Raw genomic sequence first — 26,268 nt, forward strand, 5'->3', positions numbered from 1 at the left:
GTATGTCACGAAATCAAGGTGATGATGCCTTTCTTAAAGGGATCTGTCACCCCATTTTTGCCCTATGAGCTGCGGCCACCGCCATAAGGGGCTTATCTACAGCATTCTGTAATGCTGTAGATAAGCTCCAATGTAACCTGAAAGATAAGAAAAACGAGTTAGATTATACTCACCCGGGGGTCCGGTCCGGTCCGATGGGTGTCGCGGTCGAGTCCGGCGCCTCCCATCTTCTAGTGATGACGTCCTCCTTCTTACTTCTGCCGCGGCTCCTGTGCAGGCATACTTTTTCTGCCCTGTTGAGAGCAGAGTAAAGTACTGCAATGCGCAGGCGCCGGACCTCTCTGACCTTTCCCGTTGCCTGCGCACTGCAGTACTTTACTCTGCCCTCAATAGGGCAGAAAAAGTACACCTGTGCAGGAGCCGCAGCAGAAGTAAGGAGGACATCATCGCTAGAAGATGGGAGGCGCCGGATCGGACCATGACACCCATCGGACCATGACACCCATCGGACCGGACCGGACCCCCGGGTGAGTATAATCTAACTCGATTTTTCTTCTCTTTCAGGTTACATCGGTGGCTTATCTACAGCATTACATAATGCTGTAGATAAGCCCCTGATGGCAGTGGCAGCATCTCATAGGCCAAAAATGAGGTGACAGATTCCCTTTAATACATGACTTAGTGAAGAAATGTTTTAGTATCTCCTGGAACTTTTTTCCACCTGTAAGTCATGAATTAATAAAGGCATCTTTACTGTTTTTACTTGGACATTGGAGAGCTGCCATTTTTTAAATATATCTACTAAATATGTTTTTTCTATGTTGTTCCTTTTCTTATTACTTTTCTTTGTATTATTCATCACGTCTTATCTCGGAGGGAGTGTCTCTCTGACCAGACCCCTTTTCTTTCTGCAGTGTCATCCATATCTAGTGAAACCCATTAAATAGAGGCTGCACACTCTCCCTTTATCAGTTTCTTGCAGGACTTGACAAGAACAAAGTCACGTCACCGTCATCATGGCATACGACACTAATATGAGGTTTAAATTTTCCATCTTGGCCATCGGACTCCAGATCCTGCTCATTGTATTATTTGGAATATTTGTTCAATATGACACACAAAGCCATTCACCTTCTCGCAACGCCACGCACAGGGAAGATGAATTCATTGACTTATATCCATGTAAGTATCACTTTAAATTCTTGTTTGATTATTCGGAAATAAGTGAAAAAGTTTGGATTTTTGTTCAAATATTTTTTTTTACCTTATAGTTACTTCATAATTTTCTATTATTGTTGTTTATTTGTAAATATTAAGACTTATAAAAATACATGATATATGAATAAAATTAATAAAATAATGCAGGTTGCACATTTAGTAAATACTTATAGACATATTGATATTGTATAGAGCAAAAAAGTTTTTTTCAGTTTCATTACAATTATATATATATATATATATATATATATATATATACTTGTTTACATTAATTAAATATTGTATTAATTTATTTAATATTATATTTATGATTAATTACATTATTTATTTATTCATTTTAATTTCTTCTGTTATTTTTTTTTATTGTTGGTTAAATTAATACATCATGTTTGACTGCCAAAAAGAAAAAAAAATACATTCTTATCACGGGAAGTATTGCAGAAGAGAATAGTCTGACTGTGTCTAATTACATCCATGAAGCAGGATTTCCTCTTATATGACACCTTTCCAAAGTCTGAAATTTATATTAAGATAAAAGCCGATAAGTGATAACCTATGTTAGTAGCAAAACAATGAGTGATTTTTTTTAAAGCTACTGTAAAACAAAAAAACAAAACTAAAATTAAGAGACTACTGGTGGAAAGCATGCCAAGACGCATGAAAGCTATGATTAAAAATCTTGGTTATTCCACAACATATTGATTTCTGAACTCTTCCTGAGTTAAAACATTAGCATTGTTGTTTCTAAATGATTATGAACTTGTTTTCTTTGCATTATTTGAGATCTGAAAGCCCTGGGTTTTTATTTAATTTTGAACATTTTTCTTTGTTAGAAAGTAAATACAAAATTTTTTGCTTGGAAATTCGGAGACATGTTGTCAGAAGTTTATAGTATAAAAGGGCAATTTACATTTTACACAAAAATATACCTATAAAGAGAAAAATCAGACAAACTGAACATTTGAAAGTGGTCTCTTAATTTTTGTATATACTTTATATATACAGTGGGGGAAATACCGTATATACTCCAGTATAAGCCAACCCAAGTATAAGCCGACCCCCCTAATTTTGCAAAAAAACCTGGGAAAACTTATTGACTCGAGTATATGCCAAGGGTGGGAAATGCAGCAGCTACTGGTATATTTCAAAAATTAAAATAGATACCAATAAAAGTAAAATTAATTGAGACATCAGTAGGTTAAATGTATTTGAATATCCATATTGAATCAGGAGACCAATATAATGCTCCATACAGTTCATGATGGGCCCATAAGATGCTCCATACAAAATACACCCCATATAGTAATCCACAAAGGTTAATAATGACACCATAAGATGTTCCATGCAATAATATTCCCCATATGCTGCTCCATAAAGGTTATGGCCCCATAAGATGCTCCATACATTATGCCCCATATGCTGCTCCATAGATTATGCCTAGGGATGAGCGAGTATACTTGCTAGGATACGGTACTCCGCAAGTAATGCGGTACTCGCGGTACTCGAATCCTCGCGAGTATTTCACTACTCGCCTCGCAATATTCGGCACAGCCCGCACAGTCCCCGCACAGCCCAGCACAGTCCCGCACAGTACCTGCACAGCCCAGCACAGTCCCACACAGCCCGGCATAGTCCCTGCACAGTACCTGCACAGCCCAGCACAGTTCCCGCACAGCCCAGCACAGTCCCCGCACAGCCCAGTACAGTCCCGCAGAGTACTTGCACAGCCCAGCACAGTTCCGCACAGTCCCCGCATAGTTTCACACAGTCCCACACAGTATCTGCACAGCCCAGCACAGTCCCACACAGCCCAGCATAGTCCCCATACAGTACCTGCACAGCCCAGCACAGTCCCGCACAAGCCAGCACAGTCCCACACAGCCCGGCATAGTCCCCGCACAGTAGCTGCAAAGCCCGGCACAGTCCCGCACAGTACCTGCAAAGCCCAGCACCGTCCCACACAGCCCGGCACAGTCCCGCACAGCCTAGCACAGTCCCACACAGCCCGGCATAGTCCCCGCACAGTACCTGCAAAGCCCAGCACAGTCCTGCACAGCACAGCACAGTCTTCACACAGGCCAGCACAGTCCTGCACAGCCCGGCACAGTCCTGCACAGACCGGAACAGTCCCCGCACAGGCCAGCACTGTCCCACACAGCCTGGCACAGTCTTCACAGTCCCCACCCAGCCTAGCACACACTCACAGCCCATTAATCGCATTTCCCATAGACTTACATTGGACTCGCTACTCGTCACGAGTACCCGAGTATTAGGAGGTACTCATAATGAGTACAGCAAGTCCAAATACTACACTACTCGCTCATCCCTAATTATGCCCCATAAGATGCTCTATAGATTATGCCCATATGCTGCCCCATATACTGCTTCATAGATTATGCCTCATGTGCTGCCCCATAAGATGCTCCATAGATTGTGCCCCATATGCTGCTCCATAGATTATGCTCCATATGCTGCCCTATAAAATGCTCCATAGATTATGTCCCATATACTGCCCCATATAATGCCACATAGATTATGCCCCATATGCTGCCCCAATTACTGCTCCATATATTAAGCCTCATATGCTGCCACATAAAGGTTATGGCCCCATATGCTGCTCCATATATTATTCCCCATATTATTCTCCAAATATTCTGCCCCATATGCTGCCCCATAAGATGATCCATAGATGATGCCCCATATGCTGTCCCATAAGATGCTCCATAAATTATGCCCCATATGCTGCCCCATAAAGGTTATGGCCCCATATGCTGCCCTATATGATGCTCCATAGATTATGCCCATATGCTGCCCCATATACTGCTTCATAGATTGTGCCTCATATGCTGCCCCATAAGATGCTCCATACATTATGCCCCATATGCTGCCCATAAGATGCGCCATAGATTGTGCCCTATATGCTGCTCCATAGATTATGCCCCATATGCTGCCCCATAAAATGCTCCATCTATTATTTCCCATATACTGCCCCATATAATGCCCCATAGATTATGGCCCTTATTCTGCCCCATATACTGCTCCATAGATTATGCCCCATATGCTGCCACATTAAGGCTATGGTCCCATATGCTGCTCTATAGATTATTCCCCATATACTGCTCCATAGATTATGCCCCATATGCTGCCCCAAAAGATGCTCCATAGATGATGCCCCATATGCTGTCCCATAAGATGCTCCATAAATTATACCCCATATGCTTCCCCATAAAGGTTATGGCCCCATATGCTGCTGCAAATAAAAAAAAAGACATACTCAACTCTTGTCGCTGGGGACCAGGCGCTGGTGTTGCCGCTGGCTCAGGGCCCTGGCACCTGCAATATTCACCTGCGCTTGTTCCACCGCCACGTGCCTCTCTGTGTTCCGGGTCCTCTGTCAGTGACTTTTCAGCCAGAGGGCGCACACTAAACACATCATCGTGCCCTCTGACTTGAACGTCACAGACAGAGGATGCAGAGGACAGAGCGGCGCATGGCAGTGGAACAGGGACAGGTGAATAACTCATATACTTACCCCCTCCTGGCGTGTCTCTGCAGCCCCTGCTTCTCCCACAGTCTTCGGCACCTCAGCTCTTCCTTCCTTCAGCGGTCACGTGGTACCGCTCATTAAAGTCATGAATATGCGCATATTCATGACTTTAATGAGCGGTACCATGTGATTGCTGTACTCAAAACACCCCAGTCCAGTGTCCTTCTATCAACCAGCATCTAACTGAAGCCCTGCACAATCTCATTAAAGAGGTTTTTTGAAGAATATTCTTCAGTGGCGCAAAGGCTTACTGCTTGCCAGAAAGGAGTACAATCCTACATGATTGACAGTTCAGGCCAGTGGGATGATGGAGCCTCTAGGTTGAACTGCGTGTGCATACAAAATGACTGTGAATTGACATTGATCTGGGGCACCATACAAAATCTCACCTCATGGGGTATCCTTGATCATGAGGAAGGTTAGAGATCAGGCTAAAACTACACGGGGGAACTTGTTAATGATCTCAAGGCAGCTGGGACCAAAGTCACCAATAAAACCAGTGGTAACATTATGCCGTAAAGGTTTAAAATCCTATACATATATATTCTATATATATATATATATATATATATATATATATATATATATTTACTGCTCAAAAAATAAAGGGAATACATAATACATCCTAATACATTGTGTTGTTTAAGTGTTCCCTTTATTTTTTTGAGCAGTACCACAGGCTGATTGTCTCCATGCCACGCCGCATTGATGCAGTAATTGATGCAAAAGGAACCCAGACCAAGTATTGAGTGCATTTACTGATCATACATTTCCGTAGGCCAACATTTCGGATTTTAAAATACATAACAGCAGAGGAAGCTACAGGAGCTTCTCACAAAATTTGAATATCATCAAAAAGTGAATTTATTTCAGTTCTTCAATACAAAAAGTGAAACTCGTATATTCTATAGAGTCATTACACACAGAGTGATCTATTTCACGTTCTTATTTCTGTTAATGTTGATGATTATGGCTTACAGCCAATGAAAACCCAAACGTCATTATCTCAGTAAATTAGAATACTTTATAACACCAGCTTGAAAAAATTATTTTAAAATCCGAAATGTTGGCCTACGGAAATGTATGATCAGTAAATGCACTCAATACTTGTTCTGGGCTCCTTTTGCATCAATTACTGCATCAATGCGGCATGGCATGGAGGCGATCAGCCTGTGGTACTGCTGAGGGGTTATGGAAACCCAGGTTGCTTTGATAGCAGCCTTCAGCTCGTCTGCATTGTTGGGTCTGGTGTCTCTCATCTTCGTCTTGACAATACCCCATAGATTCTTTATTCTCTATGGGGTTAAGGTCAGGCGAGTTTGCTGGCCAATCAAGCACAGTGATACTGTTGTGTGTCCAGGTATTGATGCTTTTGTTCGTGTGGACAGGTGCCAACTCCTGCTGGAGAATTAAATTTCCATCTCCAAAAAGCTTGACGGCAGAGGGAAGCATGAAGGGCTCTAAAATTTCCTGGTAGACGGCTGCTCTGACTTTGGTCTTTTTGTAAAACACAGTGGACCTACACCAGCAGAAGACATGGCTCCCGAAACCATCATTGATTGTGGATACTTCACACTAGACCTTTGAAATCAATGTCCCAGAGTCTGGAGGAAGAGTGGAGAGACAGACAATTCAAACTGCTTGAGGTCTAGTGTGAAATTTCCACAATCAGTGATGGTTTGGGGAGCCATGTCATCTGCTGGTGAAGGTCCACTGTGTTTTATCAAGACCAAAGTCAGCGCAGACATCTACCAGGAAATTTTAGAGCACTTCATGCTTCCCTCTGCTGACAAGCTTTTTTGGAAATGGAAATGTCATTCTCCAGCAGGACTTGGCCCCTGTCCACACGAACAAAAGTACCAATACCTGGTGTACACACAACAGTATCACTGTGCTTGATTGGCAGGAAACTCACCGGACCTTAAACCCATAGAGAATCTATGAGGTATTGTAAAGAGGAAGATGAGAGACACCAGACTCAACAATGCAGACGAGCTGAAGTCTGCTATCAACCCAACCTGGGCTTCCATAACCCCTCAGCAGTGCCACAGGCTGATCGCCTCCATGCCACGCCGCATTGAGGCAGTAATTGATGCAAAAGGAGCCCCGACCAAGTATTGACTGCATTTACTGATCATACATTTCAGTAGGCCAACATTTGGGATTTTAAAATCATTTTTTCAAGCTGATGTTATAAAGTATTCTAATTTACTGAGATAATGACTTTTAGGTTTTCATTGGCTGTAAGCCATAATCATCAACATTAACAGAAATAAACACGTGAAATAGATCACTCTGCGTGTAATGACTCTATATAATATATGAATTTCACTTCTTGCATTGAAGAACTGAAATCAATTAACTTTTTGATGATATTCTAATTTTGTGAGAAGCACCAGTATATAATAAGGGACAGCATCATACAGTATATAACTAGAGAGGATGGTACATAACAAGGGACGGTGTTATACACAATAAAAGAGGAAACTATGTAACTAAGGATGGTGTTATACAGAATTAGTGAGTACACTATAGGACTGTGTTAGGCTGGTTTCACACTTGCGTTTTTTTCCCTATACTTTACATGGGTGCGCATACACATGCGTTTGTACGCGTTTGTATGAGCATGCGTTTTTTTGTAGTGTGCGCTCGGGCGCACAAAATGCATCCTGTTGCATTTTTTGTGCGTCCGAGTTGTCCCAAAAAAACGCATGCCCACGCAATGTGCACAAAATTCACCCAAACACCCATTATAGTCTATGGGTGCGTTTTAAGAAAACCATGCGCAAAACCGCAAGAAAACACAGACAAACGCATGATGCATTTTTTATGTGCTTTTGCACTGCGCACAATGCGCAACGCAAAAAAACGCAAGTGTGAAAGTAGCCTTAGACATAATAAATACATATACTATATACTAAGGGACTGTGTTAGACATAATAAGCGATATTAATGTCTTCCTCCACCCCCTGCTCCTAAGTCCATTATTAGTCTCCCTTCCTTCTATCCCAATTCCCCACACCCCTCATTGTCCTCCTCCCCCCACATCCCGTTATTGTCCTCTCCCCCACCCCATCATTGCCCTCTTCTCCACCTCCATCATTGCCTTCTCCCCACCACTATCATTGCTTTCTCCCCTGCCACCCCTTCATTGCCCATTCCACCACCTCCATCATTTCTCCTCCCCATCACTCCCATCATTGTCTCTTCCCCACTACTCCCATCATTGCCCAATCCACCACCACCACCATTATTGCCCTTTCCACCACTATCATTGCATTCGCCCCCACCACTCCCATCATCATTGCTTTTTCTCCCACCACCCCATCATTGCCGTTTCCACCACCTCCATCATTGCCTTCTCCCCTACCACCCCATCATTGCATTGTCCATCACCCCATCATTGCCCTTTAGCCCCTGCATGTCCCCCCTCCACCTCCAGGCCCCGGTGCAGCCGCACAGGCTGCACAGGTGGTATCTTCGCCCATGGTGTGTTTGTGTGTTTGGCATTAGGCCCATGTCTTAATGCTGTCATTCTCTATACTCACTGCTGACTGAACCCCCGCTGGCATGACTCAAACCCAAACGCTATGTTCATTTCCTCCAGGTAGCAGGGCTTTAAATGCAGGTGCCGGGCTGATCAGAATGCTAATTTACCTGCTGATTAACCTCATGTCTGTCTGTAGATTAATACCATTTTTTCATATGACCGGTTTCCTGTATAGTTTTCTCAACACCATAAATGGATAAAATTGCAAAGTGCTTGCATAAATAAGTACCTTTTTATTTTACCTCTTATTAAAAATCCTTCTGTTTTCAAGAACAGAAGGATTTTAAATTTTATAGTGTACATATTGTTGCCTGTGGTACCGACCATTCTTCGGTATACCAATGCTTGGCCAGTTTTCAAGGCATGGAGCTCACAAATAAAAGATCTTTGCTTTAGTACTTGCCTTCACTGCTCTAGATATGTCCATCTTCAGTCTCCCGGTGCGCCTCCGGTGCTACGAAGAGCACACGCAGTTCAACCTAGTGGCTCCATCATCCCACTGGCCTGAACTGTCAATCATGTAGAATTGTACTCCTTTCTGGCAAGCAGTAAGCCTTTGTGCCACTGAAGAAAATTCTTCAAAAAACTCTTTAATGAGATTGAGCAGGGCTTCAGTTAGATGCTGGGTGATAGAGGGACCCTGGACTGGGGTGTTTTGATGCAGGGTAAGAGCAGGAATCACTAACTGTTACCAATGGGAAATCTACAGTATATAATCTATATCTCTCTTATTAATATGTTAGTGTAGACATATAGTCATTACCTATGGCCCGAGAGATGGATGTGGCCCTTACAATGGCTACTGGCTTGATTATATCCTGCACATTAATATTTATATCTTCCTATAATTGTTGGGTGGGGGGAGTAACAACAAAAAGGTCCACTATTTTTTCTATTCCTTAAGATCCATATTTCTCAGACAACATTATTGTATTTTTTTTGCATTGGACGCAGTACAAAGTTAATGATTTGAGATGTTTTTTCCCATCCACCGAATTCTTTGAATAATAAAGCAATTAAGTCGTAAGGTCTTTCGGTTCTTATCATTAATTCTTGGAATGAATGTGGGTAATTTAAGCCGCATCCCTTACAAATGAATTTCCTTCCCTTTCTGGCACCAGGACAAGGAAACTCTTTCAGGGACACAATGGCTTCTTTTTTTTTTTTTTTACTAAGGTCTTTCCTAAAAACATTAATCATGACGCCCAAGAATTATGACATGAGTTTCATAGATTACTATAATCAGGTGTATACAAACAAGTTATAGATATAAGCTCCTGCAATGATACAGCTGCAGATACACAGGAGTGGACACCTTGAACATCCTACACAGTTAAAGCCTATCTGCCAACCATTCCAGATGCATCAGAACTGTCCTGATTAGAGTGAGCTGTGCTAGGCATCAGGTTCCTGCCTCTGCACAGGAGGAATCCTGAGATTTGCCATCTGCAGTCTCCCATTCCTCTCCAGCCGCAGAAGAGCCTGCTCAGCAAAGATATCATTCTTGGTGTCTTGCTCAGTCTACTACTGTTGGCTTGGTTACTGCTGCTTATCAGGGTTCAGCTATTGTAACCTGCAATAGCCAGCAGCGAGCAGTCCATCTTTCGGTTCACTGAGCATGCCCATGGGAAGTCCTCTCAGTGGAGGTCTGAGGTCACATGCTCAGGTCCTATTGCTGCTCCCATTGGACCACTAGGAAGGTCCCAGAAGGACGCTGCTATAAAAGAGTCCGCCATGTGTTAGTATAGACTCTTATGGTATTTTGTGTGAGTGATGATGGATGCATGTATCTGGTGACTGACTCATTAAGACTCCCCTCCCTTGTATACGTATGGTTTAGGGCTATTAGAGTCAGAGTCAGCGCCTTGTAGTGGCTAAGTCTAGTGCCACATCACTCCCAGTTCACAGCACCTCTCTTAAAACCATATTGTGCCATCCTACCTAAGGCACTACCGTACAGCATGTACAGCAGCTCCCATTTGAGCGACGCCGTGCGCAACAATAGCGCTTTCCAGTCCTAAGTTTAGGCTGGTTAGTGGCGTCCACCAGAGCTGCGCTGTACATACCTAGTGTGGTACGCGTCTTTCTGCTGCACCCTGTTAAAGCTAACAGGGCACAGCGTCCATAGCGTCTTTCCCTGGCGCCACAGTAGTGGCTCCTTGCGCAAGTGGGTCTAGAAGCCCTCAATCCCCGTGTCCTTGGGGCCGAGTCCTGTGACCTCGTCACTTGTGCTCATCTTATGCCACAGCAGCCCTGTGAAGTAGCAGAGTTCGCCTCTTATACACCGGGTCAGTGGTTACTCGCCGGTGTTCATTTAGTTCTCCGCCATTACCGAGCAGCAGCTTTCCATCTCTGCACGGTGGACCCCAGGCTGCAAACGCACCTTATACCATTTTCATTATTTGGTGCGTTCCGCTAGCCCTTAACAAGCTGTCTCACTGTCCAGAGCTATATTGTAAATTTCATTTACTCTGTGCATAGTTACACGGTTATATAGGCTGAAAAAAGACCTCAGGCCATCAAGTTCAACCTTTCTCCACCAATTATACATTTTGTCACTAAATTAACTATGACTCGCAATGTTATCTGTATTGAGGAAATCATCCAGCTCTTTTTTAAAAGCTGTTATAGTGTCGGCTATTACTACCTCCTGTGTTCGGCATTCAACAGTCTGAATTCACTAACTGTAAAGAACCCTTTCCTATTTAGCTGTCGGAATCTCCTTTCTTCCACCTGTAATGAGTGCCCCCTGGTCCTCAGTATGGTCGTTGTAAGGAATACGTTATGTGCCGTCCTTTGTACTGACCACACATATATTTATACATATAAATGAGATCTCCTCTTAGACGTCTTTTTTCTAAACTGAACAAGTCCAACTTTTCCAACCTTTCATCAGATGAGCGCCATCTGTTGTAATAATCTAGTTGCCCACCTTTGAACTGATTCTAATTCCTTAATATCCTGGATCTCATATTCTAGATGTGGCCAGTGATTTATACAAAGGTAACAAATTTTGTAATTGCAGGAGTTTGTCTCTTTTTAAACATCCTAAAATCTTGCTTGCCTTTTCGGCTGCTGCTTGATATTGAGTGCTGCTGCTCATCTTCCTTGAAACAAGAACCCCCCATCCTTCTCATGTTCTGTATCCTGAGTATTCTTCCATTTATTGTATATGCAGCAATAGGATTACTCCAGTCTAGATGCATTAATTTACATTTATCTACATTACACCTTATTTGCCAGGTGCTTGCCCATTCAGTCATCTTATCCAGATCATTTTATCATTTTGCAATATTGTAATGTCAAGGTCAGATTTTAATATCCTAAATAGCTTGGTGTTATCAGTAAAGACTGACACTTTACTCTCAATCCCAACCACAAGGTCATTAATAAAAAGATTAAAAAGATTTGGTCCTTGCACAGATCCCTGCAGTCCTCACTGATCCCAGTACAGATCCCTGCGGTCACCACTGTTCCCAGTAGAGATTCCTGCAGTCCCCAGTGCTGACTATATCCCATTTAGAGAACGTACCATTTATGATGACTTTTCGTCTCCTGTCATTTAACAATTCCTTACCCATCTGCATATAGTCTCCCCAGTCCTTGCATTTTTAGCTTAGTTTTTGAAGCAGCAGTTATGCATCAAAAGTTTTAAGCCAGACTTGGTTGAATCTCAATAGCATCACTATATTGCTCCTGCAGTGTAACCAATCCATCTGAGGTGTGCAAATTTTCCTGCAATAGAAATACTGCAATTTTTTTTCAGCAGTGCAATTTTATGCAGCATTTATTGTTCTCAAGTTGTGCCTCAAAACACTCAAAAAATTGTTTGGTTACAAATAGCATTGCTATATTGATACTGTGGTCTTATGCGTCCATCTGAAATGGGCACATTTTCCTGGCACTGTAATACTGCATTTTTTTCATCAGTGAAATTTTATGTGGCATTTATCATGCTAGAAAAAACTTCACCCCCCCAAAAATATTTGTTATATAAATTGCATTGCTATATTGGTATAAAATGACAAATATACACCGGCACTTCCTAATGCAAGTGGGGGTGGATATGCGCAATACAGCCGCTGCTGGTAAATGTCCTGGGTCTGTGCACACCCAAAGGAAAACCAATTGCAAATAGAAAAAGTAAAAAATACCTGCGCTGGCTGATTATATCCTGAGGCCACCCATACAAATGGATGTAAATGAGTGTACCACTTACTTCATGCAAACTGTAGGGCTGCAGATGGATCCAGCGTGCGCCACGTGTGGAGATGGCTGTACCATGGTGGTGAAAACAGAGACGCAGCACCAAGGAGGCGTCCCTCCTATGAGTGGTGGTGCAGTAGCGTCTCTGAAGCTGACAGCCGCTGGGCGCAATAGATAATGGCGGCTGAGGATGAGGTGACGTCACCGGGAGGAAAGGGAAGGGAGCGCGTGCCAGTTTGGCCTGCACGCGCTCCCTTCCCTTTCCTCCCGGTGACGTCACCTCATCCTCCCCCTCCTCAGCCGCTGCACGCCAGCGGTGCCTCTCGGCCGGAGAGCGCCGCCATTATCTATTGCGCCCAGCGGCTGTCAGCTTCAGAGATGCTACTGCACCTCCACTCATAGGAGGGATGCCTCCTTGGTGCTGCGTCTCAGTTTTCACCACCGTGGTACAGCCATCTCCAGATGTGGCGCACGCTGGATCCATCTGCAGCCCTACAGTTTGCATGAAGTAAGTGGTACACTCATTTACATCCATTTGTATGGGTGGCCTCAGGATATAGTCAGCCAGCGCAGGTATTTTTTACTTTTTTCTATTTGCATTGCTATATTGATACTGCAGTCTTTTAGCTGCAGTATTAATATACGTCCATTTGAAGTGGGCACGTTTTGCTGGCATTGTAATACTGTAATTTTTGTCTACAGTGACATTTTATATGGCATTTATCGTGCTAGAGTTGTGACTTGAAACACACAAAAATATATTTTTTTCTACAGTGACATTTTATACGGCATTTATCGTGCCTTATAACACACAAAAATGTTTTGCTTACAAATGGCATTGCTACATTGATACTGCAGTTATATACGTCCATTTGAATTGGGCAAATGTTGCTGACGTTGTAATATTTCCTTTTTTCAGCAGTCAAATATTATACGGCAATTATCATTTTCCTGTTATACCTCAAAACAGACAGAAAACTTCTTTGGTTATAAATAGCATCACAGTAATGATACTGCATGCAATCTTATTCGTCCATCTAAAATAGGAACATTTTGCTGGCATTTTAATACTGCAGCTTTTTTCTGAATTTTTTTTTTGTGTGTTTTGATGCCCAACTCTATCATGATAAATACTATGTAAAATGTCCCTGCTGGCCCCATAAGTTTCAAACTATTTCAATATTAATACAAAAAAGAAAATTTGTCCCTCCTTCATAAATTAAACAGGATGTGTCTGATCAGGTCTCACACACCAAATGGACAGATAGGGTAGTAAAATGATAAAATTACATTTTCTGTAGAATGTTTATTTCACGATTGAAAGCAATGCAAATTTGCAAAAACGCAGCAAGAACACCATGTGTGAACATAGCCCAAAGTATAGAGGAGCATTTTTTTCTATTATTTATTTTGCCTTATATACTTGTCATTCTTCTGGAAAGAATGTTTATTAGCCTGTTTTCCAGTGAATTAAATTTTAACTGCAGTTTTGTTTGTTTTAGTGTCAGTCCATAAAAGTGGACTGACAATCTGGGCAATCTGGGATTCAGCGATGCTTCCAGGGGTCTTTCCCATGCTGTTCCAATGCCATTTCAGCACTGGTTCCATAATTTTTAGAAATTTTTAGACTCCCCCCGACATCCGTGAGTATTATTCATTGAATAACTGCGATAAAAAAAAGTTAAAATAATTTCTCTCTCTTCTGACAATATATACATGTCAGAGGAGAAAGAAATGAGGTCTTTCGAGTGTCCCCTGTACCTCCGTCCCTCCTGCTGTCTCCCTGCCTTCCATGTCATCTTTCTGGAGATAAAAATGGCAGGTGTATGCATCAATATAGAATTTTTCCTGTTGGTTCCTTTTGATCACTGTGATAGACCCTGCACCTCTACACGAGTCAATTGTCCCAGAGCGCTGGCAGGGGATGGGGAGTGGCGGAGCAGGGGGTCACAGGAGGCAGGAGCCAGCGGCTGCGGCTGTAACTGTGCCCAGTGCTAAAGAGAATTGAATATTCATTTTTCTTACAGTGCACACAGTGACACCCTACTCGCCTTCCTGCGTGCCCTCACTGCATCTCATTGGTTCCGGCGACAGCAGCAATTCCGGCTGAGCAATCACGTGGCCCCATTCATTAAGGGTATGAATATGCATGCCTCTCCAATAGGCATGGAGTGAATATTCATTACCTTAATGAGTGGGGCCATATGATCGCTGGGCCACAGGAGCTGCCAGCGCCGGAACGAGATGCTGCAAGGGCCCGCAGGAAGGTGAGTAGGATGTTAGTTTGTTTTATTTTCAATTGGAAACATACATACAAGGAGAGTGGATAAGGATCCATGCGTACAGGGACGGGGAGCAATGCATTCAATGACAGAGACCAGGCAGCCATGCAAACCAGGACAGTGATGGGGGATACATGTATACAAGGATAGGGGATAAGAAACCATACATACAAGGACAGGGATGGGGAAGCCATGCATACCAGGACAGGAATGAGGGGATAATGCATACCCGGCTTATACTTGAGTCAATAAGCTTACCCAGTTTTTCGTGGCAAAACTAGGTGCCTTGGCTTATACTCGAGTATATATGGTAATTTTTAAAGACATTCATTAAAAGTTAATTTTTATTTGAATACGCTATAATTCAGTAGACCGAGCTGGTTATAATAACCGTCTGCTATATCTCACTTTAAGCCAATAGTGTAGCAAAAAACTACACATTTGGTATTCCTGTAATCAAACTGATCTGGAGATTTACAATGAAAATGCAAAAATGAAAATTGGCTGTAGAGAGAAAGGGTTAAACACAGAAATCTCATTGACTTTCAATCCATCCAGTGAGGCTGGCTTCTCCTGAGCCTCACTGACCTGGATCAGGAAACAGGAGCCTGGAACTTGGCTCTTTTGAACACCTAAGAGACCCACACCCTCCATGGAAAATAAACAGAATAAGACCCTGGTGGAGAGGTCTTTCTTCTCAGGAGCACACATCAATCTTCCCAGTGACCATGCCCACAATGAGCAACACCTGGCCAGAGCTGCACTCACTATTCTGCTGGTGCAGCTGTAAGCTGGTGTAAGAATGCAGTACGCAGGGATTGCAGAGCAATGCGGTTTAACAATATTGTTTAATTTTAACAGTAGGAATGCAAGTAATCTCCTCGCAGGGAGTTGATAAACAGTAAAAGAAGAAACAAAGGTTAATGCAACAGTCTGAGGATTAAACGGCACTTATCGTAGTTCCACTGGCCCACATCCACATTCAGTCTGATGGGGTGGTATTATCAGCAACGACCGGCGTGGTGTCCTCAGATGGGGTTCATAATTAACAATCCAACTTCTGGTGGCAATCGGCGGTCACCGGTTTTTCCCGCTGAGACCCTAGTCCATAAGTCTGTGCAGCCAAAGTGAGGAATGCTTCCAGAGTCCCTGCACAGAGCATGGGCGTGGGCACACCTGTCAGCAAAGGAGTACACACCTCAGAGTCATGTAACCAGTCCACGCTTCTCTGCACGAGTGCTGTCCTAAGTGTAGCTGGGCACATGGCGCTCCCCACTCTTACTGTCCCGCTGGAGTGCTCTGGAGATGTCGGCCACAGTACGTCGTGGCGCTGTTGCTCAGGGTGCTGAGTGCGCTGCACACCTTCCTGCATTCTCCCTGATGGCGGAAAACTGACTGCTCCTTCGCGTTCTTTCTGTTCTCAACCTGGCTTAGACTCACCCCCTCTCCCCGGGTGATGGGGCCTGTCCTTTCCCCTATTCCATCCCCCAGGCAACATAGGATGCAGCCTCGACAATTCCAGTCCCGGGATGATGCAGGTACCCGCAGCCCGGTCTTCCTCCTTACACAGTCACTGTGTACATAAATTACAGAGTGGGCCATGTATATGGATACACCTAAATAAAATGGGAATGGTTGGTGATATCAGCTTCCTGTTTGTGCCACATTAATAAATTGGAGGGGTAAAACTTTTCAAGATGGGTGGTGACCATGGCAGCCATTCTGAAGTCGGCCATTTTGGATCCAACTTTATTTTTTCCAATGGGAAGAGGGTCATGTGACACATCAAACTTATTAAGAATTTCACAAGAAAAACAATGGTGTGCTTGGTTTTAATGTAACTTTATTCTTTCATGAGTTATTCACAAGTTTCTCTTTGTTTACAGCAATTGACATGTCGCAGAGGTTAACACGTGAGGAGCGGACAGAAATTCTGTTGATGTCTGGTGAACGCAGTACCTGGGTCATTGCAGCAGATTTCAATGCAAGACACCCTACGCAAGAAAACTGTCACCATTCCCGTTTTATTAATGTGTATCCATATAAATGGCCCACCCAAAAATGTTTGCTTCATCACTGAACATAATGTTCTGTGTAAACTGAGGGTCCTGTTCCAATTTTTGTTTTGCCCATTCTGCAAAGTCCAGGGAGCTGATCTGGGTCATCCTCGTTGAGATGCTGCCGCAGCTGGATTTTGTAAGGGTAGGTACCATTTTTGAGTAGCTAATATCCGCTGAAGGGATGATTAACTGAAGCCAGATCGGCGCGTTGAAATTGCAGAATGGGCAAAACAAAAATTGGAACAGGACCCTCAGTTTTCACAGAACAATATGTTCAGTGATGAGGCAAACTTTTTTGGGTGGGACATTTATATGGATACACCTTAATAAAATGGAAATGGTGACAGTTTTCTTGCATTGAAATCTGCTGTAATGACCCGGGTACCGCTTTCACCAGACATCAACACGTGTTGACCTCTGCGACATGTCAATGGCTGTAAACAAAGAGAAACTTGTATATAACTCTAGAATGAATGAAGTTACGTTAAAACCAAGCACACCATTGTTTTTCTTGTGAAGTTTGCAATAAGTTTGATGTGTCACATGACCTTCTTCACATTAGAAAAAATAAAGTTGGATCCAAAATGGCTGACTTCAAAATGGCTACCATGGTCACCACTCATATTGAAAAGTTTCCCCCCTGCCATATACTAATGTGCCACAAACAGGAAGTTGATATCACCAACCATTCCAATTTAATTTAGGTGTATCCATATACGTTGTACACCCTATACATTACTTATCCTGCACTGATCCTGAATTACATCCTGTATAATACCCAATACCCAAGAGCTGCACTCACTATTCTGCTGGTGCAGTCACTGTGTACATACATTACTGATCCTGAGTTACCTCCTGTATTATACCCCAGAGCTGCACTCACTATTCTGCTGGTGCAGTCTCTGTGTACATACATTACATTACTGATCCTGAGTTACATCCTGTATTATACTCCAGAGCTGCACTCACTATTCTGCTGGTTCAGTCACTGAGTACATACATTACATTACTGATCCTGAGTTACATCCTGTATTATACTCCAGAGCTGCACTCACTATTTATCACGTTGCCATCAGACACTTGGGGCCTGCTGTCCTGGCCTCGGCCACTAGGAGGCACCGGACGGTCACGTCGCCATCAGACTCGGGGCCTGCTGTCCCGGCCTCGGCCACTAGGAGGCACCGAATTGTCACGTTGCCTTCAGACTCGGGGCCTGCTGTTTCTGCCTCGGCCACCGAGAGGCGCCGTGGTTCGCCCCCGAGTGATGGCGGCGATAGAGAAGGGGCTCCTGCGCAGGCATCTGATGGACGCAGGCTCCGCTCCTCTGTCAATCATGAAGGGGTTGGTGCATCACCATCTGGCCTGGTCCTGGGGGTGGTCCTGATGACATCTTCAGTCCGGGAGCCTGTGAGGGATGACCTGATCCCTCAAATACCTTGGGACTGGTCTTGCAAGCCGCCGGATATATTCTTGGTTCCCCTATGTGCTACTGAGTGAATTGCTATTGTTTGACTCTGACCTCAGCCTGGATTTCTGACCCCTCTACTGCCTGACAATTTTGTACCTCTGCCATTCTCCTGGTTTGTGACCTTCGCCTGGAAATTCAACTCTGCTACTGCCTGCCATTTTTGTACCTTGCCGCCCTCCCGGTTTATGACCTTGGCCTGGTATTCGACTCTGCTACCGCCTGCCGTTTTTGCACCTTGCCGCTCTCCCGTTTTGTGACCTTGGCCTGGACTGTCTACTCTGCCACTGCCTGCCATTTCTGTACCTCCGCTGCTATCCCGGTTTCTGACTACGTTTTTGGTTCCCCGCCTTCTTCCCTATTGGCGACAGTCCTGCTCTGGCGCACTGCTCCACCAGACAGCCACCCCCTGGGCCTTGCTACAATTCCAGATCCCTGTATAGGGGTTAAGGGTCTCGGGGTTTCTCGGCGTGCTGTCCCTACTGCAGTCCAGATTCGGGAAGGACGTCACACTATTCTGCTGGTGCAGTCACTGTGTACATACATTACATTACTGATCCTGAGTTGCATCCTGTATTATACCCCAGAGCTGCACTCACTATTCTGCTGGTGCAGTCACTGTGTACATACATTACATTACTGATCCTGAGTTACATCCTGTATTATACTCCAGAGCTGCAGTCACTATTCTGCTGGTGCAGTCACTGTGTACATACATTACATTACTGATCCTGAGTTACATCCTGTATTATACTCCAGAGCTGCACTCACTATTCTGCTGGTGCAGTCACTGTGTACATACATTACATTACTGATCCTGAGTTACATCCTGTATTATACTCCAGAGCTGCACTCACTATTCTGCTGGTGCAGTCACTGTGTACATACATTACATTACTGATCCTGAGTTGCATCCTGTATTATACCCCAGAGCTGCACTCACTATTCTGCTGGTGCAGTCACTGTGTACACACATTACATTACTGATCCTGAGTTACATCCTGTATTATACCCCAGAGCTGCACTCACTATTCTGCTGGTGCAGTCACTGTGTACATACATTACATTACTGATCCTGAGTTACATCCTGTATTATACTCCAGAGCTGCAGTCACTATTCTGCTGGTGCAGTCACTGTGTACATACATTGCATTACTGATCCTGAGTTACATCCTGTATTATACCCAGAGCTGTACTCACTATTCTGCTGGTGCAGTCACTGTGTACATACACCACATTACTGATCCTGAGTTACATCCTGTATTATACTCCAGAGCTGCACTCACTATTCTGCTGGTGCAGTCACTGTGTACATACATTACATTACTGATCCTGAGTTACATCCTGTATTATAACCCAGAGCTGCACTCAGTATTCTGCTGGTGCAGTCACTGGGTACATACATTACATTACTGATCCTGAGTTACATCCTGTATTATAGTCCAGAGCTGCACTCACGATTCTGCTGGTGCAGTCACTGTGTACATACATTACATTACTGATCCTGAGTTACATCCTGTATTATACCCCAGAGCTGCACTCACTATTCTGCTGGTGCAGTCACTGTGTACATACATTACATTACTGATCCTGAGTTACATCCTGTACTATACACCAGAGCTGCACTCACTATTCTGCTGGTGCAGTCACTGTGTACATACATTACATTACTGATCCTGAGTTACATCCTGTATTATACCCCAGAGCTGCACTCACTATTCTGCTGGTGCAGTCACTGTGTACATACATTACATTACTGATCCTGAGTTACATCCTGTATTATACCCCAGAGTTGCACTCACTATTCTGCTGGTGCAGTCACTGTGTACATACATCACATTACTGATCCTGAGTTACATGCTGCATTATACCCCAGAGCTGCACTCACTATTCTGCTGGTGCAGTCACTGTGTACATACATTACATTACTGATCCTGAGTTACATCCTGTATTATACCCCAGAGCTGCACTCACTATTCTGCTGGTGCAGTCACTGTGTACATACATTACATTGCTGATCCTGAGTTACATCCTGTATTATACCCCAGAGCTGCACTCACTATTCTGCTGGTGCAGTCACTGTGTGCATACATTACATTACAGATCATGAGTTACATCGTGTATTATACCCCAGAGCTGCACTCACTATTCTGCTGGTGCAGTCACTGTGTACGTACATTACATTACTGATCCTGAGTTACTTCATGTATTATACCCCAGAGCTGCACTCACTATTCTGCTGGTGCAGTCACTGTGTACATACATTACATTACTGATCCTGAGTTACAGCCTGTATTATACCCCAGAGCTGCACTCACTATTCTGCTGGTGCAGTCACTGTGTACATACATTACATTACTGATCCTGAGTTACATGCTGGATTATACCCCGGAGCTGCACTCACTATTCTGCTGGTGCAGTTACTGTGTACATACATTACATTACTGATCCTGAGTTACATTCTGTATTATACCCCAGAGCTGCACTCACTATTCTGCTGGTGCAGTCACTGTGTACATACATTACATTACTGTTCCTGAGTTGCATCCTGTATTATACCCCAGAGCTGCATTCACTATTCTGCTGGTGCAGTCACTGTGTGCATACATTACATTACTGATCCTGAGTTACATGCTGTATTATACCCCAAAGCTGCACTCACTATTCTGCTGGTGCAGTCACTGTGTACATACATTACATTACTGATCCTGAGTTACATTCTGTATTTATACTCCAGAGCTGCACTCACTATTCTGCTGGTGCAATGACTGTGTACATACATTACATTACTGATCCTGAGTTACATGCTGTATTATACTCCAGAGCTGCACTCACTATTCTGCTGGTGCAGTCACTGTGTACATACATTACATTACTGATCCTGAGTTACATTCTGTATTTATACTCCAGAGCTGCACTCACTATTCTGCTGGTGCAATGACTGTGTACATACATTACATTACTGATCCTGAGTTACATTCTGTATTTATACTCCAGAGCTGCACTCACTATTCTGCTGGTGCAATGACTGTGTACATACATTACATTACTGATCCTGAGTTACATCCTGTATTATACTCCAGTGCTGCACTCACTATTCTGCTGGTGCAGTCACTGTGTACATACATTACATTACTGATCCTGAGTTACATCCTGTATTATCCTCCAGAGCTGCACTCACTATTCTGCTGGTGCAGTCACTGTGTACACACATTACATTACTGATCCTGAGTTACATCCTGTATTATACCCCAGAGCTGCACTCACTATTCTGCTGGTGCAGTCACTGTGTACATACATTACATTACTGATCCTGAGTTACATCCTGTATTATACCCCAGAGCTGCACTCACTATTCTGCTGGTGCAGTCACTGTGTACATACATTACATTACTGATCCTGAGTTACATCCTGTATTATACCCCAGAGCTGCAGTCACTATTCTGCTGGTGCAGTCACTGTGTACATACATTACATTACTGATCCTGAGTTACATCCTGTATTATCCTCCAGAGCTGCACTCACTATTCTGCTGGTGCAGTCACTGTGTACACACATTACATTACTGATCCTGAGTTACATCCTGTTTTATACCCCAGAGCTGCACTCACTATTCTGCTGGTGCAGTCACTGTGTACACACATTACATTACTGATCCTGAGTTACATCCTGTTTTATACCCCAGAGCTGCACTCACTATTCTGCTGGTGCAGTCACTGTGTACACACATTACATTACTGATCCGGAGTTACATCCTGTATTATACCCCAGAGCTGCACTCACTATTCTGCTGGTGCAGTCACTGTGTACATACATTACATTACTGATCCTGAGTTACATCCTGTTTTATACCCCAGAGCTGCACTCACTATTCTGCTGGTGCAGTCACTGTGTACATACATTACTGATCCTGTTCTTTTTGTTAAGTACACTCTGTTTATACCCTTGTTGTGACTGCTTTGTAGACATCTCCCATAACTATATCTCTAGTTTTTGCCAACATCTTACCCTAAAATAACGAGCCTCCCACATTGAGCAGGTGTAGAGCTAAAGTGGGAAGGGTGGTAATAGGTCATGTGCCACATGTCCAACATTAAGCAACAACCCAGAATATTATGGCGCAGGATTAGGGCAAGTCCTCTCGTCATGTGACAGGTGACAGTGTTGTCTGCACATTGACAAAATAAAAATATGATGCCTCTAGAGTTTATCTCCTTGTTAGTTACAAACCAATCAAATGGGGTCTCCCTCCAGCTTTGGTTCTTGAGAAAGGAGAGCGAGACGCTCCCAGTGTTTGGCGCATGGCGGGAGCTGCATACTTCAAATGCACGAGAAATATATCTTGATTTTGTATAAACAAAGATATCAGTTATCAGCGAGATACAGGTGGGAGAGCTCTCTGCTTGCAAAGCGATAAGGTGTTATTCCCCTTTCATTACTGCAGTCATCTCATGGGTTTTACAGCTATGTAAAAACATTACGATTTTGTACTTCAGTGTTCTGCAGGTTTCTGAGACAGTTTGATTCTTGATTCTTCCTATTTTACTCTATTTATTGGAGATAAGACGGGAAATGTATCAATGTTTTGCACAAATTAGGCTCGAAAAGTTGCAAATTTCATCACGCATCAATTTTTCATGAAATGTGACTTTCTGCTATTTTTTTACCACTATCATTACTTTTAAAGGACAAGATGACTTTAATTATGCAAGTTCCTCAGATTTATGAATTATGACATTTTAAAAATTCCACAAGAATTCACAAGATCACTCCAGTATGGGGAGTGGAGAAAAAGTGGAATAGCATCTCTAGTCTGAATTGTCATATGTAATGAATGCCAAACTTATCGGACTTGGTTTAACACTTTTTTAAAATTTTGACGCAAATTATAGAAACAAGCAATCATAGAATCATAAAATCATAGAATCATAGAATGGTAGAGTTGGAAGGGACCTCCTGGGCCATCTGGTCCAACCCCCTGCTCAAAGCAAGATTCATGAAATCATCCCAGACTGATGTCTGTCCAGCCTCTGTTTGAAGACTTCTATTGGAGGAGAACTCACCATCTCTCGTGGCAGCCTCTTCCACTCATTGATCACTCGGTCAAAAAGTTTTTTCTAATATCTAATCTGTGTCTCCTCCCATTCAGTTTCACCCCATTGCTTCTAGTCTTTCTTTGTGCAAATGAGAATAAAGATGATCCTTCTACAATGTGACAGCCCTTTAGATATTTGTAGACAGCTATTAAGTCTCCTCTCAGTCTTCTCTTCTGCAAGCTAAACATTCCCAAATCCTTCAACCTTTCCTCATAAGACAGGGTTTTCAGACCGGTCACCATTCTGGTCACCCTTTTTTGAACTTGCTCCAGTTTGTTGATGTCTTTTTTAAAATGTAGCGCTCAGAACTGGACACAGTATTCCAGATGAGGTCTGACCAAAGAGGAGTACAGGGCAATAATGACTTCACGTGATCTAGACTGTATGCTTCTGTTTATATATCCTAGAATTGCATTTGCCTTTTTTGCTGCTGCATCACACTGTTGACTCATATTCAGTCTGTGATCCATTAGTATACCCAAGTCTTTTTCACATGTGCTGTTGCTTAGCCCTATTCCTCCCATTCTGTATATACTTTTTACATTTTAATTGTCCAGATGTAGTACTTTGCATTTTTCCCTATTAAAAACCATTCTGTTAGTTTATTGTTTTTAAAAATTGTCCTCATGACAACTTCACGCTACAGTTGAATCTTGGTTATTTTTATTGAATACGATTTGTAGTTAGTTTTATTTAGTCCTTATCATTTTTCAGCAAATTCATGATTTGGGAATTTTTCAAATGTAGCAAAAATACTGTGATCTAGTTCCCTAGGGGAGTACAAATGTTTGTACTTTTTTTCACATTTACGAAAATGTCCAAAAACATATTACTGCACATATATAGGGACCCTCACCATAGAAGAAACAACCACAATGCATAGAATTATAGGGGTGTGTGAGACTATGAACACCATAAAAACGGATACAAAGTATCCAAACCCACCATTCACAAAGAGTGTTTTAAAAAATAGTGAATGTTATTGCAAAATACAATTCACCAAAAATATCAGAGTCATAGAATGACATCTAAATACACATAGGGAGGATATGAGTTTTTACCCAAGTAAAGTGCACAAAATAGGATAGAGGGAATACATGCAGGCTTCAGGGACTATGTGATGCTTGTAAAGACACCAGCATATTAGAATGCATAAAAATGTCATGCCCATCATAGTCATTTAAAGTGAAGAAGTGCAAAATGCAACAATAAGTCAGTAAAGATATAGTTGCTAACACATACCCACAGTCTGTCCACAATATCACTGCTGCCCCGACGCGCGTTCCGCTTTTTCAAGAGGGAGTCTGCATGTCATGTCTCAGAGGAGGTCAGATATATATGGCATTCATACTCACATATGGGCCAATGATGTGTCGCTCATGGCTCCACCGCCCCCGGGTCTCAGGAGGAGGAAATCCTCCATGACGTCACATCAGCATTGCCGTCAATGTAAGAGGCCTTCAACCAGATGCAAGAGAATCGGGCGCAGTGCGCATGCGCGTCGCCATATTCTTGGAGCCCGATCTTGTATATGGGAAAATCTACCTAGCACCACTGCGCCTGTGTAACGCAATAATAGCACAGGCTAAACCCACAGAATGCAATGATAACAAGTCACTTAATAGTCTATCCAAAAGAATATAATGGGACTCAGTATATTTATAAGAGTATCATACTAATAGCGCTTTTAGCAATTAATCATATACATATATACAGTATCAGCGATGTTAACAGCCCATTATTGCAGCAATACACCACCCATATAAAGTATAACACAAAAGTAAATAAAATTAATCAAAAAATAATAACATGGACCTACAAAATTAATATACAACATAAATGTATACAAAAATAAAACATAATATGCAAAGGTAGGAAGTACTAATGCAAAGTCCAACACTTGAAGACTGAAGTGTGATAAAGCAATGTGCAGAATTTTACTCTAAAAATATGCAAAAGAAGGAAACAAACATCTTTAAACTTTCTCCAAATTTATCTAACATTGTTCACCGGTTGGGTGGATTTGATGCGAACTCCACCATTAGAAATAGAAAAACAAGGTAGAAAAATGACTTTAGAAAAAGAAATCAATGAATGAATTTTTTCCGTTTGTGTTAATTGTTCTGCATTTTTTTAATTACTTGCTGCCATTAAATGAGAACACTCTTATTTATTTCCTTAGGCTTGAGTCACACACAATGTATAAAAAAAAATCGATCTGTTTTATATGGACCAGAATCGCAGAAATATTCCCTGAACAGTGTGTTAGCACCGCTCCCCGTTCCACGGTCCCCGCTGCTGTACTCACCGCCTCCGCTTCCGGCCCGGCTTCCTCCTCTGACACTGCCTTGACGCGCGCCCCCGCTCCTCTCGCTTTCCGGCAGCCGGCTTCCCGACGTGCTCCTCCACTTCCCTCGGCCGCGCGCATGGTACCTCTGCGCACGCACTGGAGGGTTAGATCGTGCGCCTCTGCCATCAGCCATCTGCCTGCATGACCTGACCCGGACCCTTCTCCTAACCTATCAGAGCCTACCACCAGGTATTTCAGGCCGCCCTCCCTCAGTGGAGGCGCCTGACTATTGAGTTATTTCTCACTTGTCTAGGCCGTGCTCGCTGCTGCTTGCAGCTTGCTCCGTTATCTCTCTGTGTTTCCTGCCAGTGCCTCCTGTTAACCCTCTGTGTCTCCTGCCTGTGCCTTGCCTCCTGTTAACCCTCTGTGTCTCCTGCCTGTGCCTTCTATTAAGCCCCTGTGTCTCCTTCCCTTATTCAGTGCGCCACCATTCCTGCCTCCTGCTGGTTCCCGCTGTCCTCCCTCCGTCTCCAACTCCATCCGCCTCTGGACCC

At 43.3% G+C, this 26,268-nt stretch overlaps 1 protein-coding gene across 1 annotated transcript in view; it reads left to right on the plus strand.

The window, feature by feature from the left end:
• Positions 1-949: 949 nt before the first annotated feature.
• Positions 950-26,268, plus strand: part of RHAG (Rh associated glycoprotein) — a 90,803-nt gene continuing 65,484 nt past the window's right edge. Inside the window, exon 1 of the mRNA XM_073586422.1 lies at positions 950-1,182. Coding sequence (XP_073442523.1) covers positions 1,017-1,182 — 166 coding nt within the window. The 5' untranslated portion in view covers positions 950-1,016. The remainder of the gene's footprint in view (positions 1,183-26,268) is intronic.

The sequence above is a fragment of the Dendrobates tinctorius genome, unplaced genomic scaffold, assembly GCF_039654945.1.
Source record: "Dendrobates tinctorius isolate UK_male_01 unplaced genomic scaffold, ASM3965494v1 ptg000093l, whole genome shotgun sequence".
Classification (NCBI taxonomy): domain Eukaryota; kingdom Metazoa; phylum Chordata; class Amphibia; order Anura; family Dendrobatidae; genus Dendrobates; species Dendrobates tinctorius.